Source organism: Ochotona curzoniae, unplaced genomic scaffold (genome assembly GCF_017591425.1).
Source record: "Ochotona curzoniae isolate NIBS_2020 unplaced genomic scaffold, NIBS_Ocur_1.0 contig_1014, whole genome shotgun sequence".
Classification (NCBI taxonomy): Eukaryota; Metazoa; Chordata; class Mammalia; order Lagomorpha; family Ochotonidae; genus Ochotona; species Ochotona curzoniae.
In genome coordinates this window covers 36089726-36104130 of record NW_024464920.1, presented here as the reverse complement: position 1 = coordinate 36104130, position 14405 = coordinate 36089726, and the positions used below count along the sequence as shown (strand labels likewise).

Below are 14405 nucleotides of genomic sequence, written 5' to 3'. Positions count from 1 at the left end.
GCCTCCCGCTTGGCAGAGGACACTGTGCAGGCAGCCCCACCCCTGGGCTTTCTCGGGGCTAGTTGAACCCCATGAGGAGTTGGGGGTTCCCAGTCCAGGAAGGACCAGTGGACAGAGACAAGCCAGTCTTCACTGTGCCCAAAGTGTAGGTGGGGCAAGGATCCCTCAGTGAAGAGCAGGGCAAAGACTTTAGGAGAGCACATGTTGGGGTGGGGTTTCGGGACACTTGTCTTTGGGTCTGTCTCTCCATCCCTACCCACAGCTGGGCTCCCTGGCCAGCCATCAGATGAGGCCAATGGTGTGGGAGGAAACGCCCAACCCGGGCTGGCTGGCTGTCTCCAAACCTCAGCCCTCTCCTGGCCTCAGGCCCCAAGAGAGGATGCCCTCCTGGCCACACGATTGGACCTGACCCCGTGGAGGCGGGACTCCTCTTCTACCAGCTCCCCCTCTCTCCCCTCCCCCCAAGGTATTTAAGACCAGGACTGGGTTGGAAGTGGCCAAGAACACAATGAGTGGGCTCCCGGGTGCTGGAGCTTATCCTGGCCTGTCAGAGTCCTCTGATCCCAAGTACCCTCTGGGTGCCAGGCTCAGGGAGCCTCTCACGGAGAGTCGCTTCCAGCAGCTCTTCGGGGGCGCCAAGCAGGAACCAGAGCTGCCCGCAGAATCCCTCTTGCCAAGGCTATGCAGGCTGTGGAGGCTGCGAGCTGGGGCTTGCTCCCGGCCGGGGGCGTGGCGCCTGATGCTAGCGCGGCTTCCCCCGCTTCGCTGGCTGCCCCTGTACCGCTGGCGGGCCTGGCTGCTCGGGGATGCTGTGGCCGGAGTGACCGTGGGCGTCGTGCACGTACCCCAGGGTGAGAAAGACTCCTCTAGCTTGTCAGAGGGCCCAAACTATGGAAGGTTTCCGGGGGCGGGCGGCGGGGAGAGGAGGAGGCAGCAGCGGTGGCTTGGGGGAGCTTGGAAGCTGGGCGTGAGTGTGCTGGGGGCTTGGCGGAGGAAGGAAGGACCAGTTCGGGTAAGGACAGCGGGATCCCATCAGCCCCCCACCCCCACATTGCCTCTCATCCATCACAACGCTGCCAGAAGTCTGGGACCCGTTCCGGCTCAGGGAACAGCGGAGAGAGTCATGAGTGGGAGAGAGGGCCCTCCCCCACCACTCAGCCACGGCGGTTCTGTGACCTCGGACCTCCCGCGGAGACACGTTTACCCCCCAGTGTCCTTAGGAGGCTTGATCTAGCGGCCCTTTCACCTCACCTAACCAGCTTCTCGGAGCGGGAGGAGGGGCAGGCCCTGGAAGCTGGGGCGGGGGTGGCAGTGCAGTGGAGATCTTTCCTTCCACTTCTTCCCCAGGCATGGCCTTTGCCCTCCTGACCTCGGTACCCCCTGTGTTCGGACTGTACACTTCTTTCTTCCCGGTCCTCATATACAGCTTGCTGGGCACCGGGAGACATTTGTCCACGGGTGAGTGACTGGGAACGTTCCTTGCCTCTTCTGTAGTGGGGACGGACGCGGGTCCTCTCACCTGGGAAGCGACTCAGCTGGATTTAGCTCCCTTCATCTCCCCCACCTCTTCCCTACAGAGCAGTCCCACCCCCAGAAACCTTGATCTGGGCAATGCTCGGAGTTGGGCGCCGACGGGAGTTGTGCCTCCTAACTCCCAGCGTGTGTTTTGGTGAAAAAGAACGCCTTCGGGGCTTTTTCAAGGGGTAGCTGAGCTGTGCCTCTCAAGAAATCCCCGAGACGTTTGCAGGGCGTGGTAACCTCACTGGTCCAGGCGCACTCCCCTGCTGCCTTCCCACGGAGCCGCGGGCTCTGAGCCTCCCGCAGCCTTATCCGGAGAAATCCCAAGCACAGCAGAGCCTGAGCTGTCACCCTACAGTCGGTATCGCAGCAGGTGCTCTGCGTGTGTTCCCCATTGCCCTTCCCTCCCCCACTTGCTCCAGGAACCTTTGCAGTCCTCAGCCTCATGACCGGCTCGGCGGTGGAGCGCCTGGTGCCTGAGCCGCTCGCGGGGAATCTGAGCGCACCAGAGAGGGAGCAATTGGACGCCCAGAGAGTTGGGGCGGCGTCGACCTTGGCCTTCGGGAGCGGGGCGTTGATGGTGAGGCAGGGTCTGGGGAGATCTACAGCTGGTGGCCGGAAAGAAACGGGGCGGGGGTAGGGGTTGGGACAGAGGCGCCAGAGCGACGCGGTGATGGGCGCCGGGAAGCTGGCGCACGGTTCCTGCCCCCACCAGCAGGTGTGCGTCTCCTCGCGTTGGGGAGTGCACATCTTTCTCGCCCGCAGCTGGGGATGTTCGCGCTGCAGCTGGGTGTCCTGGCCACCTTTCTGTCCGAACCTGTGGTCAAGGCGCTGACCAGTGGGGCCGCCCTGCACGTGCTCGTGTCCCAGCTGCCTAGCCTTTTGGGCTTGTCCCTCCCGCGCCAGATAGGCTGCTTCTCTCTCTTCAAGGTGGGACTGGTAGAACAGGGAAGGTGTCTAGCGATGGCGGGGAAGATGGAAACACGAAAAGGGAGGAAGGGGACGGGCAGATGGCATGTGGAAGGCAGGTGAAAGTCTTGCCGGCTGTGGGAAGAGAGGATCTCGCCTGGCGGCGGTGACTCCGGCTTGGGTCCCCAGCGCCCCCTCACTCAACCATCCTGCCCCCAGACGCTGGCCGCCGTCGTCGCTGCGCTGCCCCGAAGCAGTCCGGCCGAACTGACTATCTCGGCTCTCAGCTTGGCGCTGCTGGTGCCGGTCAAGGAATTGAACGTGCGGTTCCGAGACAGGCTGCCCACCCCGATCCCCGGGGAAGTCGTTATGGTGAGGAGCGCAAGCTTGGCGCAGACCCAGCCGGTGCTGCAGGCTCTGGCTGCAGCCGCCCCCTGCTGGAACGCAGAGCCCTGGGCAGCCGGACGTGCGGCACGGCTGCGAGCTTTCCCTGGCCTCCTCCCCGAAACGCACGCACGCCCGGGCAGAAGCCGGTCCCTGTGCCCACCCACCTCTCGCCGGGTTCGCTCCAGCCCTCTCAGGATGCCTTGTTCTTGGCTACAGCGGCCCCTGGCGGTCGCGCCGACCCCGACCCTCTACCTGGACTGTGGTAGATTTCCTTGCCTAGGTCTCTCCCGAGGCCACCAGGGACAAAATAATTATCCCAGGTCTCTACAGCCACCTTCCTTGCTCAGCTCAGCCAGCCCTCTGGATTCCCATGGCCTCTATAGAGATCTCTTATTCCCCCTTCCCCCCGCCCCTCTCTCCATGACCCTTCCTCCCCAGGGTGGTGCTCCTTCCCTGTGGTGGTCAGCTTCTTGGACGCCCTGTGCCTTCTAGTTCCTGTAAGCTAGTGGAGATCCCACCTCTCCCCTGCCCCTAATTTGGACTCTGTTCTAGGTGCTTCTGGCCACGATTCTCTGTTTCACCTCTTCTCTGGATACAAGATACAATGTTCAGATAGTGGGGTTGCTGCCTGGAGGGTAAGAGACCAACTTTTATTTTTCTCCCATCCCATGCCTCTTCTTGTCTTGCTATTTTTTTTTTTTTTTTGGTCTTCCCTACTTCCCTACATCAGCCAATCCATTCTCATTGTGGCTTCCTCCTTGTGCAGATTTCCCCAACCCCACTTCCCCAACCTTGCTGAGCTGCCCAGGACTCTGGCCGACTCATTGCCTATTGCACTGGTCACCTTTGCTGTGTCCGCCTCCCTGGCCTCCATCTACGCAGACAAGTATAACTACACCATTGACTCCAACCAGGTGTGACCTTGACCTTGTATCCTGACCTCGTTCAGGAGACATCTCCCCCACCCCACCCCACCCCATGCTCCTGCTTCCATTTTCATCTCACGGCATTCTTCTAGGAGCTTTTGGCACATGGTGTCTCCAACCTCATTTCCTCCCTCTTCTCTTGCTTTCCCAACTCGGCCACGCTGGCCACCACCAGCCTCTTAGTGGACGCAGGTGGGAATACACAGGTGAGAAGGCTGACAGGTGGGTGAGGGGAGAGCCTGCGGCTTCCAGGCTAGGGCAGCAGTGGGTGACTGGGGTGGGAGGTGGGGCAAGGACTGGTGGAAGACTGGAAGATCCTGCAGCTGTGCCCTTCCACAGAATGGCTGTCTGGAAGGGAGGGGAAACGGAAAGCCACAGCTGCAGCCAGATTTAGCTGGACTCAGAATTGAGGGTCACCCAGGTACCACTCCAAATGAAGATCCTGTCTCAGGAAACAGAACCCTGTTTATTCCCCCCTCAAAGATGAGGGTTTTTTTTTTAATAGAAATATTACATATCAAAGTCTCCCCCTAATTCTTTTTGTTTCCCTTATTAGCTGGGTCCCGTAAGCATTGGGTCAGCCTGCTTCTGGGGTAACCCCATAGTGGCTTCTGATGGGAGCTGGGGTACAGTAAGTGGGAGCCTGAGCTACATTCAGACAGGGCTGAATGCCAGGAATCAAGAAGAGACTTGTGGGGGTGAAAAACAGGTACGTGGGAGGAGACCTTGGAGGAAGAGAGACTTGGAGACTTGAGGAAGAGGAGGCACAGCAGGCAGGATGAGCAACCTGTCCTGGGGGTGGGGGCTCCCCACCTGCTTGGCTTCCACCCCTCTCCTCTTAGCTGGCAGGCCTCTTTTCCTGCACGGTGGTTCTGTCTGTGCTGCTGTGGCTCGGGCCCTTCTTCTACTACCTACCCAAGGTAAGCAGCAGAGGGGGAGGTGGCAGCAGTGGCAGCATGGGCCTGCCTGGGACAGAGCTGTGCCCCAGGATGTGGCTGGGGTGGGGGTGGGGGAGTCAGCCCACCTTATCTGCCCCCAAGGCTGTCCTGGCTTGCATCAACATTGCCAGCATGCGCCAGATGTTCTTCCAGATGCAGGAACTGCCCCAGCTCTGGCACATCAGCCGCGTGGACTTTGTGAGAAGCTGCATGACCCCGGGCGCTCCCCAGCCTAAATTTGACAGCTGTGCTCTTAACTTCCACAACCACTCCCTGCCCACCCCATGGTTGCTCCTAATACCCTTTTACTCTGACATGTATAAAGGATGGGGACCAGAACCCCTCTCCCCTTAAAATTGGCATGTCCCCATGGGTACAAGGTCGAACCCTGGTACTGGGTTGGCTCATGCTCTGGCTTTGTTCTGGGCCATCCCTCCCCTTGATGCATCCTGGCAGTCCCTGTCCACTGCAGCCTTCGTTCTGGACAGTCCACCCCCCATCCATGTCCTGCAGGCCGTGTGGATGGTCACGTGGGTGGCTGTTGTGGCCCTGAATGTGGACCTAGGCTTGGCTGTGGGCGTGGTCTTCTCCATGATGACTGTGGTCTGTCGTACTCAGAGGTGTGCAGAGTTGTACGGAGAAGAGATGAGGGGAGAGAACAGGGGGACCAGGCTAGGCTGGACTGGGATACTGACCCTGGCTGCTTCCTAGGGTGCAGTGCCTGGCTCTTGGACTTGCCGAGGGAACGGAGCTCTACAGGCCACTCAAGGAGAGCCACAAGGTGCGGGGGCTCCCAGCCAAGGCAGAAGAGGAGCCTGGAGCCTGCGGCTCCTGTGACACCTGCCCCCTTAGCTTCTCCAGGTGCCAGGGCTCTGCATCCTGAGCTGCCCCACACCTCTCTACTTTGGGACTCGTGGGCAGTTTCGCCGCAGCCTGGAGAGTCACCTGGGGCTTGGAGAAGAAGAGAAGGTGAGGGCATCTGGGCACAGCATCGTGGCCCACTCAGGAGCAGGAGGCCTCTGTGCTCAGGCAGGGGTGCTTGGGTCTTGGGGATGGTGACCGTCCTTCTCCATTCACAGGATGCTCCAAAGCTGGAGGGCATACCTGGTACAGGTAAGATGGGAGAGCAGGAAGGCAGATCTGGGCATGATGCCTGGAGGCATTTGGGTACCTCAGCTTCTCCCCCTCTTCTCCCTTAGTGACTGAGCCTGTCAAAGTGGCGATCCTAGACTTCGGTGGTGTAACATTTGTAGATGCTGCTGGAGCAAGGGAGGTGGCACAGGTGAGAGGGCAGGTGCAGGAGAAAGACATTCTCAGCCTCTTCCTCCTGCCTGCTGGCACTGGACTCTAACGCTTCTGCCTTGCTTCCACAGCTTGCCCACCGATGTCAAAAGGCTGGCATCCATCTCCTCCTAGCTCAGTGTAGCGGTGAGTGGTGTGGACAGAGGGGGAATGACTTGGTGCTTGGGGAGGGCAATGACTTAGTGTACACACCTCTCCCCCCACCACAGCCTCGGTGTTAGGGACCCTGACTCGGGCGGGCCTCCTGGACCAAGTGACCACAGAACAGCTGTTTGTCAGTGTCCAGGATGCAGCTGCTTACGCCCTGGAGAAACTGGTAAGGGGGCCAGTAGGTGCCGGGCCAGGCCCAGGGAGGGCAGCTCCCCAGGTAAGGATTTGGGGAGGCAGAGCAAGGAGGAAGCGGTGGCCAGGAAATAGATCAATGGATTCAAGGGCCCTGTGGAAGCCAGGGAACCCTGGCCAAGCTATGGGTACAGAACCTGTTCCTGATCTGTCCTGTTATGTTCCCCAGGAACTCACTGGCCCGAAGATTTGCACTGTGTGGCTCTGAGCCAGTTGCTGACAGCACCAAGGCCCCCCCCCCCCCCCCCCCGTCTGTGTGTGAGGAGGCATGGCCCCTGCACGCCCCCTCCTTCTTCTTAAAGTACTGAATAAAATGGGGCTGAACACTGATGGGGTCCCTTGAAATGAGTCTGGGCGTCTGCCCAGGCACCCCCACTACCCCCTCTTCCTCTCCACGCCCACAGCATTGCAGAGACACTGCTCAAAATGGCTTTCACCATGTGTGTTCACAGCCCGCTGGGCCAGCTCCTGAGTCACAGTTAGTCTCTGTGGGGGCAGGCTGGAGTTGGTGCACAGGGTCCTGGATCCAGGGTGGAGGTGTAGGGGTGACTCTGTGTTGGGGAGCTTCCCCCCATCCACCTCTGTCCTTAAGGAAATGAGGGGAGTGCCCCCCCCTACGTTGGGGTTTATAGAGTCCCCCCTGGGCTCTTTGGCACTTGGAAAGTGGCCCCCTGTTTCCTGCCCCTTGAGAATGGGGAGGGGGAGGAGTTGGCACTGGCTGTGGGGGAGGTTATGGCTCCATCAGGCCTCTGGGCACTCCCAGAAAGAGGAGGTGTCACCAGGACAAGCCCCTCTTAGAGATCCGGTTCTGAAAAAAGGGGACGCGTTAAGTCCTAAGGGTGTGGGGAGAGTCACTGGGGAGAAGGGCTTGTGGGAGGGCAAGGTTTGTCCGAAATTCCTGGGTGCCTGTGTTGAGGGGAGCCAGGAGACAGGCACAGCCTGGCAGTAGGGAAGCCCAGGGACTGACGGGCGGAGTCACTCAGCGGTCATGCACTGCAGCCGGTGTTTGAAGAACAGCAGGCGGTGCTTGGCCACCTGGCTGCGCTCCAGGGAGCCGGGGTAGCGGTACCGAGCGTAGGTCTCCGCCCGCGGGTCCCGGGCTGTCCAGGGCAGCTTCAGCTTGGAGGCGTGATCCACCACAACGTCGGAGCAGGAGCCGACCTGGAGGGAGCCCAGGCCATCCAGGAAGAATTCTGGGGGAGGGGAGGGCCCGCGAACACACTGTGAAAGATCCAAGGAGTGGGCGGAAGTTCCGACGCCAGGGAGCGCAGCGACTTGGGCTGCGAGGGGTGGGTGCAATGCAGGGGCGGTGGCAGTGGGCACCTGTGTGAGCCACTCTGGCTCGCCACTTGGCTTGTGCTTTGGAAACGGAAAAACCCACTGCCCAGTCGCAGAGGGTCAATAAAACTTATTCAGCTGCGTCCAGGGGACCAGAACCAAGAGAAAAGGGGTTGAGAGGTATCTAGTTGAACAAGTTTAACATGGACCCCAGAGGTGCCGTGCGGTGGAGGGGCGGAGTGGAGGTTGCGGGAGAGAGGGAATGTTCGGCTGTCAGCCGCCTGGGCCAGGAAGAGGGACGGGTCCTTGGCACCTTGGGCTATCCCTTACCCCGGGGCTGCCCGGCCGCCAGAGGTCACCACTCACCTAGGTGCGCCACGCGGCTCAGGCGCGGGTCGAAGCCGACCTCGCGCACTTTATCGGTGCGCGCCAGAAAGAAGTTGACCACGCCGTCGGTGACCACGCAGCCTGGGAAGCCGACGAGCTCGTGGTGGAAGCCGCGCCTTTGCCGGAGGCAGTTACCGAGGCCTGGGGAGCCCGGCTCCACGCTCAACAGCTGCCGGTAAGTGGTAGCGAAGCCCGAGATCTCACGCACGGCGCCTCCCACCTGCGGGGAATCCGGGAGGCGGGAGGGAACCGGTACCGTGACGAGGTGGGGGTGGGGGGGAGAGGTCTCTGCTGTTTTTCCCTTCTGCTGGGTCCTCTGCCCCTGTCCCTGCTCCAGTGTCCTCTTTCTCCGGGTGGAAGCCGATCCGCGGGATCGGGGTCCGGGAATGGGGACTTGGGGCCCTCGCTTAGCCGTACCCTGCATCCCCAGGGCTGGCCACTCTCGGCCGCGGCTCCCTTGGCGTGGCACCCCTTCCACCCCACATACCACGACGCTCGCCTACCAGGTCTAGCGGTGTCCTCTCTAGCACGTCCACAAGCCTCTCTAGCCGCGTGCGCGCCGTGAAGACGAAGTCGTCGTCCACCCACAGTACATACTTGGTGGTTACTTGGGACACGGCAAGGTTGCGGCCTGCGAACCAGCCCTGGGGGGGAAGGGTGGGGAGGAAGGACTCTGAGGGAGCCTGGATGGGCCTCTGCCACCTCTCTCCTTCCCTGACCCTTCCCAGCCCTATCTCCAAAGGTGGCATGCTTCCAGTGTCCCCGAGCTAATGAAAAAAATTGTAGATTCTTGCCCCACCCTACTTCCCGGAGGTACCCAGCCCGGGTCCTGGGGTGGGGGAGGGTTTTACAGTGCATTTAGCTCAGCCCTTCCCTGCAAAGCTCAGGTGCTGCTTAGCATCGTTCGGCACGCAGGGAGGCCTGCTGGCTGCATCCAGGGCGCTTATACTTCAGGAATCCTGACCTGGAGCAGGCCCGACCTCCGTCCGTGACTCAGGACATACGTTCCCCCCTCCCACACACACTGCACCCTCAGTCCCTCACACCCGTGCTGGCGGCGCACCTTGCCAAAGGGCATTAGATAGTGCTCCACGTACGGGCCGCTAATGCGCTCGGGCTTGTCGCTGTCGTCCGCGACGATCACGGTGATGGTGGGGTAGAAGCGGCGGATGCTGGCGATGAGCGCACGGAGGCGGTCGTAGCGAAGGAAGGTCTTGGTGGCAATGGTGACCAAGGCGCTGACGTTGTACTGGGCTGAGGGCCGGGGTGTGTGTATGTGGGGGGGGGGAGGAAGGGGGAGAGGGAGGAAGCAGTTCAAAGCCCCGCTCCCAGGGTCACCCTCTCCCAACTTCTCCCTCCCCTCCCCCAACCACCCAGGGCTGGCTCCAGTAAGTCCCTAAGTTCGCGGTTCACCTGCGTCCGGTGGAGAGCCGGGTGGGTAGAGCCGGGGGTTGGGAGGGTGTCTTATGCGGATGGTGAATGTAGCTTCGTGGCCCTCGGTAGCAAAGCGCACTGGAAGGAAGAAGCACACGGAGGGAATTGGCTCTGAGGACCCGGACTCTGAGCTCTTGTTAGTCAATCAGCAGTGAAGTGCCTGCTTAGACCTGCCTTTTTGTGCATGGGGGACAAGAACGCAATGTTCTTATACACATGGAACTCACATTTAGATAATCAAACATTTTCAGTGGAAAGTGAACCATTACTGAGCACTCTGCCAAGCCTGGAATGAATGAACAAATGAGTTCAGCTCACCCTCATCTCAGCCCTATTAGGAAGGGTCCTGTTACAGCAAACGAAGCTGAGGCAGGAAAAGTAAGTTGCCCACACGGACACAACTTAACCATCAAAGCTGAGAGGAATGGAGTCAATCTAGTCCCAGGCTAAATGAGTAAGGAAATTCAGATCCTGTTTAATCCTGATTGGGTAGGAAATTTTAAAAAAGTGCTCCCTCCCTCCCGCTGTGGCATAGCTCCTTCAGACACAGCCATATTGTAAGCCCAGCCAGGGAGGGAGAGGGGCAGCTCAGGAAGAGGCTGAGAAGGGTGGCGGTTAAGGCCACACCTGCAGAATGCAGCCCCTCCTCAGCCTTGGATTCGCCAAGGTCTAAAGGAACCTTCAGCACTCTATAACACCATATAAGGCACATCACTTTGTCCCATAAACTCCACCTTTACCGCCTCCTAACCCATTGTCTGTTATTGGACCAGTGAACCTCATGCAGGTGCGCTCCCAATAAACCTCATGTTAAGCTGAACTTTATTCTGAACATGAACTTGAACCTTACAGATATGGGCACCTTGTTCAAGTACCAGCTGCCCACTTTGGATTTAGCTCACTGCTCTTGGCCTTTGGGAAAGCAGCAAAAGATAGCTTGAGTTGTTGGGGTCCCTGCACCTACACTGGCTCCTGGCTTTGGCATGGCCCAGCCCCAGCTGTTGTGGCCATTTGGGGAGTAAACCAGCAGATGGAAGATCTTTCTCTGTACTGCAGCTTTTTATGTAAATAAAAAATCTTGATAAAGTACAAGTGATGTAATGGGAAAGGGGACAGGTTGGAGCTAAGTTTTAATTGTTAGGAAGGAACCAGCCAGGTAGAAATCTAGGGGAAAAGAATGCCTGGCAGATGAGAAACCTGAAAGCGACAGACACACCCTGGAGAGACAGGGGGTGCTATTACACTCTGCTGCTGTAGAAGTGGGAGTTCTAGAAGGTCAAGGCCTTTGGCCTCGGTAGGGGGTAAGTTGAGGGTACAGGCTCCTAGGCAAAGTCCCCTGAAGTTAGGGAGCCCACAGTGTCCTGAAGGGGAGACACACCCAAGCTCAGGTTTCCCTCTGGCCCGCACCAGCCCCAGATAAACAAAGGCCCCTTCTCTCTGTCCCTGCCCCACTGGCCCAGCTGAAATGCCCACATTGTGTGGCAGGGAAGCCCTGGTCACTGCCCAACTGTGTCCCATGTTGGCTGCCTTTTTTTTTTTTTTTTTTGTTCCAGGCTGTGTTGCTTACCCCCACCTTCCCCCAAGGGGTCACACCTGTATCCCCTGTGTTGGTCTGGTAGCTTCGGCTGCTGTAAATGACCAGCTGCAGCTGCCGGTTGAGCTGGTCCAGGCCTGGGCTAGAGAGGGTGAGATCTGACTGCCCTTCTCCAGTGAGGGTCACTCCGTTCACTTCCCCAGCCACATCCCAGGTGCCTAGGGAGGCGGTCAAGTTCACCTGGGGGGTGGGGTGGGAGCGGCAATGGAAGGGTGAGGCCCACCTCCTCCTCCCTCTTCTGGGCCGCCCTCAGGGCCCACTTGCCCTGTTCTATTACCTGGTAGACTTCCAAAGCAGAAGTTGCCTGCAGGCTTAGCCCTGGGGGGAAGAAGCAGCAGTCAGAACCACTCAGGCAGCCCTGAATTTATACTCACCTTTTCTCACTCTCCCTACAAACACTGTCAGCAGGTGCTTCCGGTAACAGTCTAAAACAACTGGACGTGGCCTCCACATCCCAACAATGCCTCTTCTGTGGCCTGCCCGACCCACTCACCTCACCTTTAGCATACAAAAGAACAGACTGCTGTCTTCCCAGACAGCCTTTCCTCCTTACTGACAATACCACATCCCTCTGGCCTCTCCCCCTCCTCCTAAACCCCTCTGACCCCCTTACCCCAGAAGCAGTTTCTGCTATCCCAAGATCATCCCGCAGCTGTTGCCACCCATCTTCCTGGGCTCCCCTCCTCACCTGGCACCAAGATACTCCGGAGGGGCTGGACTTCCACACCCTGGAGCGGGTACTGGAGGGGGCAGTTGGCAGGGGCTATGAGTAGCTGGTCAGCTGGGGACTGGCTCCTGGAAGAGAGGAAGTGCAAGGGGTACTCTCCTGGCTCTGCCGCTTGCCCCCAGTCCCAGGCCTCCCACACTCTCTCCCTGCACATCCATTTCCTTTTTTTTCCTTGCTGGTACCTTGAGAGAAAGGCCTGGTACTCCTGCTCCCTTGCTGCAGAGGCGGCCTTCAGCTCCTCAGAGTTAAAGGCCTTGGTGAGGTCAATAGCCCGGACCTGCTTCTGGAAGGGGAGGGGCAGGCCCCCTCCGCTGGACTCACAGGTACAGCTGTTCTGGGCCAGTAGCCTGAAGGGACAGGGACTGCTCAGAGCCCGGCCACGCTGTCCTGCAGGCGCTACACCTGCCGCTACAGCGCTGGCTCCTCCAGCATTGCTTTTGACCTGGTTTCCAGCAGGGACCAGACCCCCCTACCCTGTGTGTGTGGGGGGGTGGGTGGCGGGGGGGTGTCTGGATGGTAGGAGCTGCCTGCTCCCAGTCAGGGGCCCTTGTGAAACCTAATACCTACATCCAGGACATCGCGAAGTCTTAAGGGCCCCGCCCGCGACTGCACATCCCTCCCATTGGCACATGCGTGAAAAGCCCCCCGCCCAAGCCCCAGCCGCAGCTGCTTCTTCCTCCCCCTTCCCCGCCCCCCCCCCAACACCGGGCTGGAGAACAACGCAGGCAGAGCCAAGCCCAGTGCTGGAGGGAACAAAGCACCGGGCCACCCGGCAGCGAGTGTTCTGCCGCCGGCTAGCCACTCACCCGATCACTTGCTCCTTGATTTTGACCGGGATGTGCGCGTAGCGCGGCTCAGGGGCCAGGTCTAGCAGCTCCGGCCTGGGGACGCTATGCGGGGGTGCCCACAGCGCCAGAGGTGCGCGGAGGCCCGGCGCGCTCCGGGTGCTAGCGTAGAGGAGCCCAAGCGAGGCGCAGGCGAGCAGCAAGGCCAGCGCGCAGAGGGCGCGGCGGCCCAGCCGCATCCTGGAATGGTGGTAGGGTGCGGTGTGTGTGGGGAGGTGAGAGAGGTGGTAGACCGGCCGACAGGCGGTGGGGCTGGGCCCTTGACCGCCCCGACCTGGGAGGCTCCCGCCGACTCCCCAGGGCGCTCTTGGTTCCACATCTAGCACCAGGGTCCGTGCCTCCAGTCGCTTTCCCGCTACGCCCACCCCTTGCCTCCCAGGCTCCCGGGGTCTCCCGGCTTGCTTTCTTCTCGTATCTCCTATTCTCTCTCAGCGGAGGCCTGGCCTCTTGATGAGAGAGATGCGATCGTGCCTAGGTACAATCAAGCACTGCCTCTAATAAAGAGGCGCAGGGAGGTCCCCAAGCCCACCGCCCGCCCCGGCCGCTCCCCCCATCCTCCTCCTCCCCATTCGGAGCGTCACCTGGGTAGGGTGGGCTGCAGAGGGCGGCTCCACACCTGACCTGCCAGGAAAAATGTAGCATCACGCCCCACCGGGGGTGCCTCCCGCTGAAGTGACACCGCGGGTGGCCTCGGAATCTGCGCGCCTGCTCCCGCCTACGTCTCCAGCCCCTCATCCCGGCCGCTTACTGACCTGTCTAAGGCTCCGAGGCCGCCGCAAGATTTCGGTCCGGGCTGCGCCGGGCTCTCAGCCCCGACCTGGGGGGCCTCATGGGGCTAGAAGGTGTCCTGATGGGGGGAGGTGATCGTGAGCTTGACGGTGTGGGCGGGCTCCTCCCGCCTCCGGAGCGCACTGCTGCCTCCCGCCTTCACACTCGCGGGGCTTTGTAGACCACGGCCCCAGGGCGGGGGTCGGGGGACGACGGATACACGCTTCGTGCCCGGGGAAACAGAGTTGAGAAGCCGCAGCACCCCAGCCCTGGAACAAGGCCGGTGATCCTTGGCACCCAGTGCCACCAGCCGCGCGCAAGGGTTCAGGCCGCCGCCCCGCTCTCGGTACCGCAGCGCCGCGCGGCTCGGCTGCTGGCTCTGCGCGGGGAATGCGGGCGCCCGGGCGCCTTCTGCTGGGCGCGGAGGAGATCGCTGGGACGCGGGGAGGCGCGGGAAGCTCCTCCCCCCACCCCCAGCCCTCTGTACTCCCAGTCTGGGCATTTCAAATTCCTGGTCCTGGTGGCAGCCATGGGCGCTTGGGGTTAGATGGTCCGAGCTGTCTTCAGTCACGTGGTGGGAGGCAGGTGCAGGCTGTTTGCTTGTGCTCTTTCATCCGCAGGGGGGCTAACCTGGCCAGGTCCTTATTTCTCCTTTGGAGAAGACAAGTCATTAGGCATGACTACAAGCCGCCTTCAGAGGGGTGCCAAAAACGTGGGACCGTTTTGACTTTTAAAAATATTTATTTATTTGAAAGAGAGATGGGAAGAGAGATCTTTCATTTGGTTGAGGTTCATTGCCCAAATGCCCACAGCAGTAGGGGCTTGGCCAGGTCAAAGCCAAGAGTGCGGGACTCTTTCTCAGTCCCCCATGTGAGTGGCAGGGATCAAGCACTGGAGCCATCCACTGCTCAGGTGTATTAGTAGGGAGCTGGACTGGAATAGAGGCAACTGGTACACCAACTTGCTCTCTGATGTGGAGTCCCCGTGTCCCTAGCAGTGGCTTCACTTGCTGTACCACATGCCCAGCTCTGTGGCCATTTGTATTCCTCT

General features: G+C 60.2%; 2 protein-coding genes across 5 annotated transcripts; one reads left to right on the top strand and one right to left on the bottom strand.

The window, feature by feature from the left end:
- Positions 1 to 508: 508 nt before the first annotated feature.
- Positions 509 to 6650, top strand: LOC121162960 (solute carrier family 26 member 10-like). The gene is made up of 18 exons (XM_040990188.1): positions 509 to 851; positions 1348 to 1458; positions 1941 to 2098; positions 2284 to 2448; positions 2647 to 2799; positions 3367 to 3449; positions 3581 to 3728; positions 3833 to 3946; positions 4583 to 4660; positions 4781 to 4876; positions 5192 to 5298; positions 5390 to 5459; positions 5531 to 5647; positions 5758 to 5791; positions 5878 to 5960; positions 6052 to 6106; positions 6190 to 6296; positions 6492 to 6650. The coding sequence occupies exons 1-18, from the start codon at positions 509 to 511 to the stop codon at positions 6528 to 6530; spliced, it is 2061 nt and encodes a 686-aa protein (XP_040846122.1). The 3' UTR covers positions 6531 to 6650.
- A 125-nt stretch (positions 6651 to 6775) lies between these two features.
- Positions 6776 to 13389, bottom strand: B4GALNT1 (beta-1,4-N-acetyl-galactosaminyltransferase 1). Of its 4 annotated transcripts, XM_040990154.1 has the most exons (11): positions 13340 to 13389; positions 12549 to 12767; positions 11925 to 12089; positions 11704 to 11810; positions 11293 to 11333; positions 11015 to 11195; positions 9401 to 9499; positions 9051 to 9241; positions 8491 to 8631; positions 7967 to 8207; positions 6776 to 7515 (listed from the first exon to the last, which is right to left on the bottom strand). In XM_040990154.1, exons 2-11 carry the CDS (start codon positions 12764 to 12766, stop codon positions 7298 to 7300), a joined length of 1602 nt encoding a protein of 533 aa, XP_040846088.1. In that variant the 5' UTR covers position 12767; positions 13340 to 13389; the 3' UTR covers positions 6776 to 7297. The 4 variants fall into 4 exon arrangements, with proteins under 4 accessions (XP_040846088.1, XP_040846095.1, XP_040846103.1 ...); XM_040990161.1 differs by lacking the exon at positions 13340 to 13389 and having other exon boundaries at positions 9051 to 9245; positions 9396 to 9499; positions 12549 to 12766; XM_040990169.1 differs by lacking the exons at positions 9401 to 9499; positions 13340 to 13389 and having other exon boundaries at positions 12549 to 12766.
- Between the last annotated feature and the right edge of the window lie 1016 nt (positions 13390 to 14405).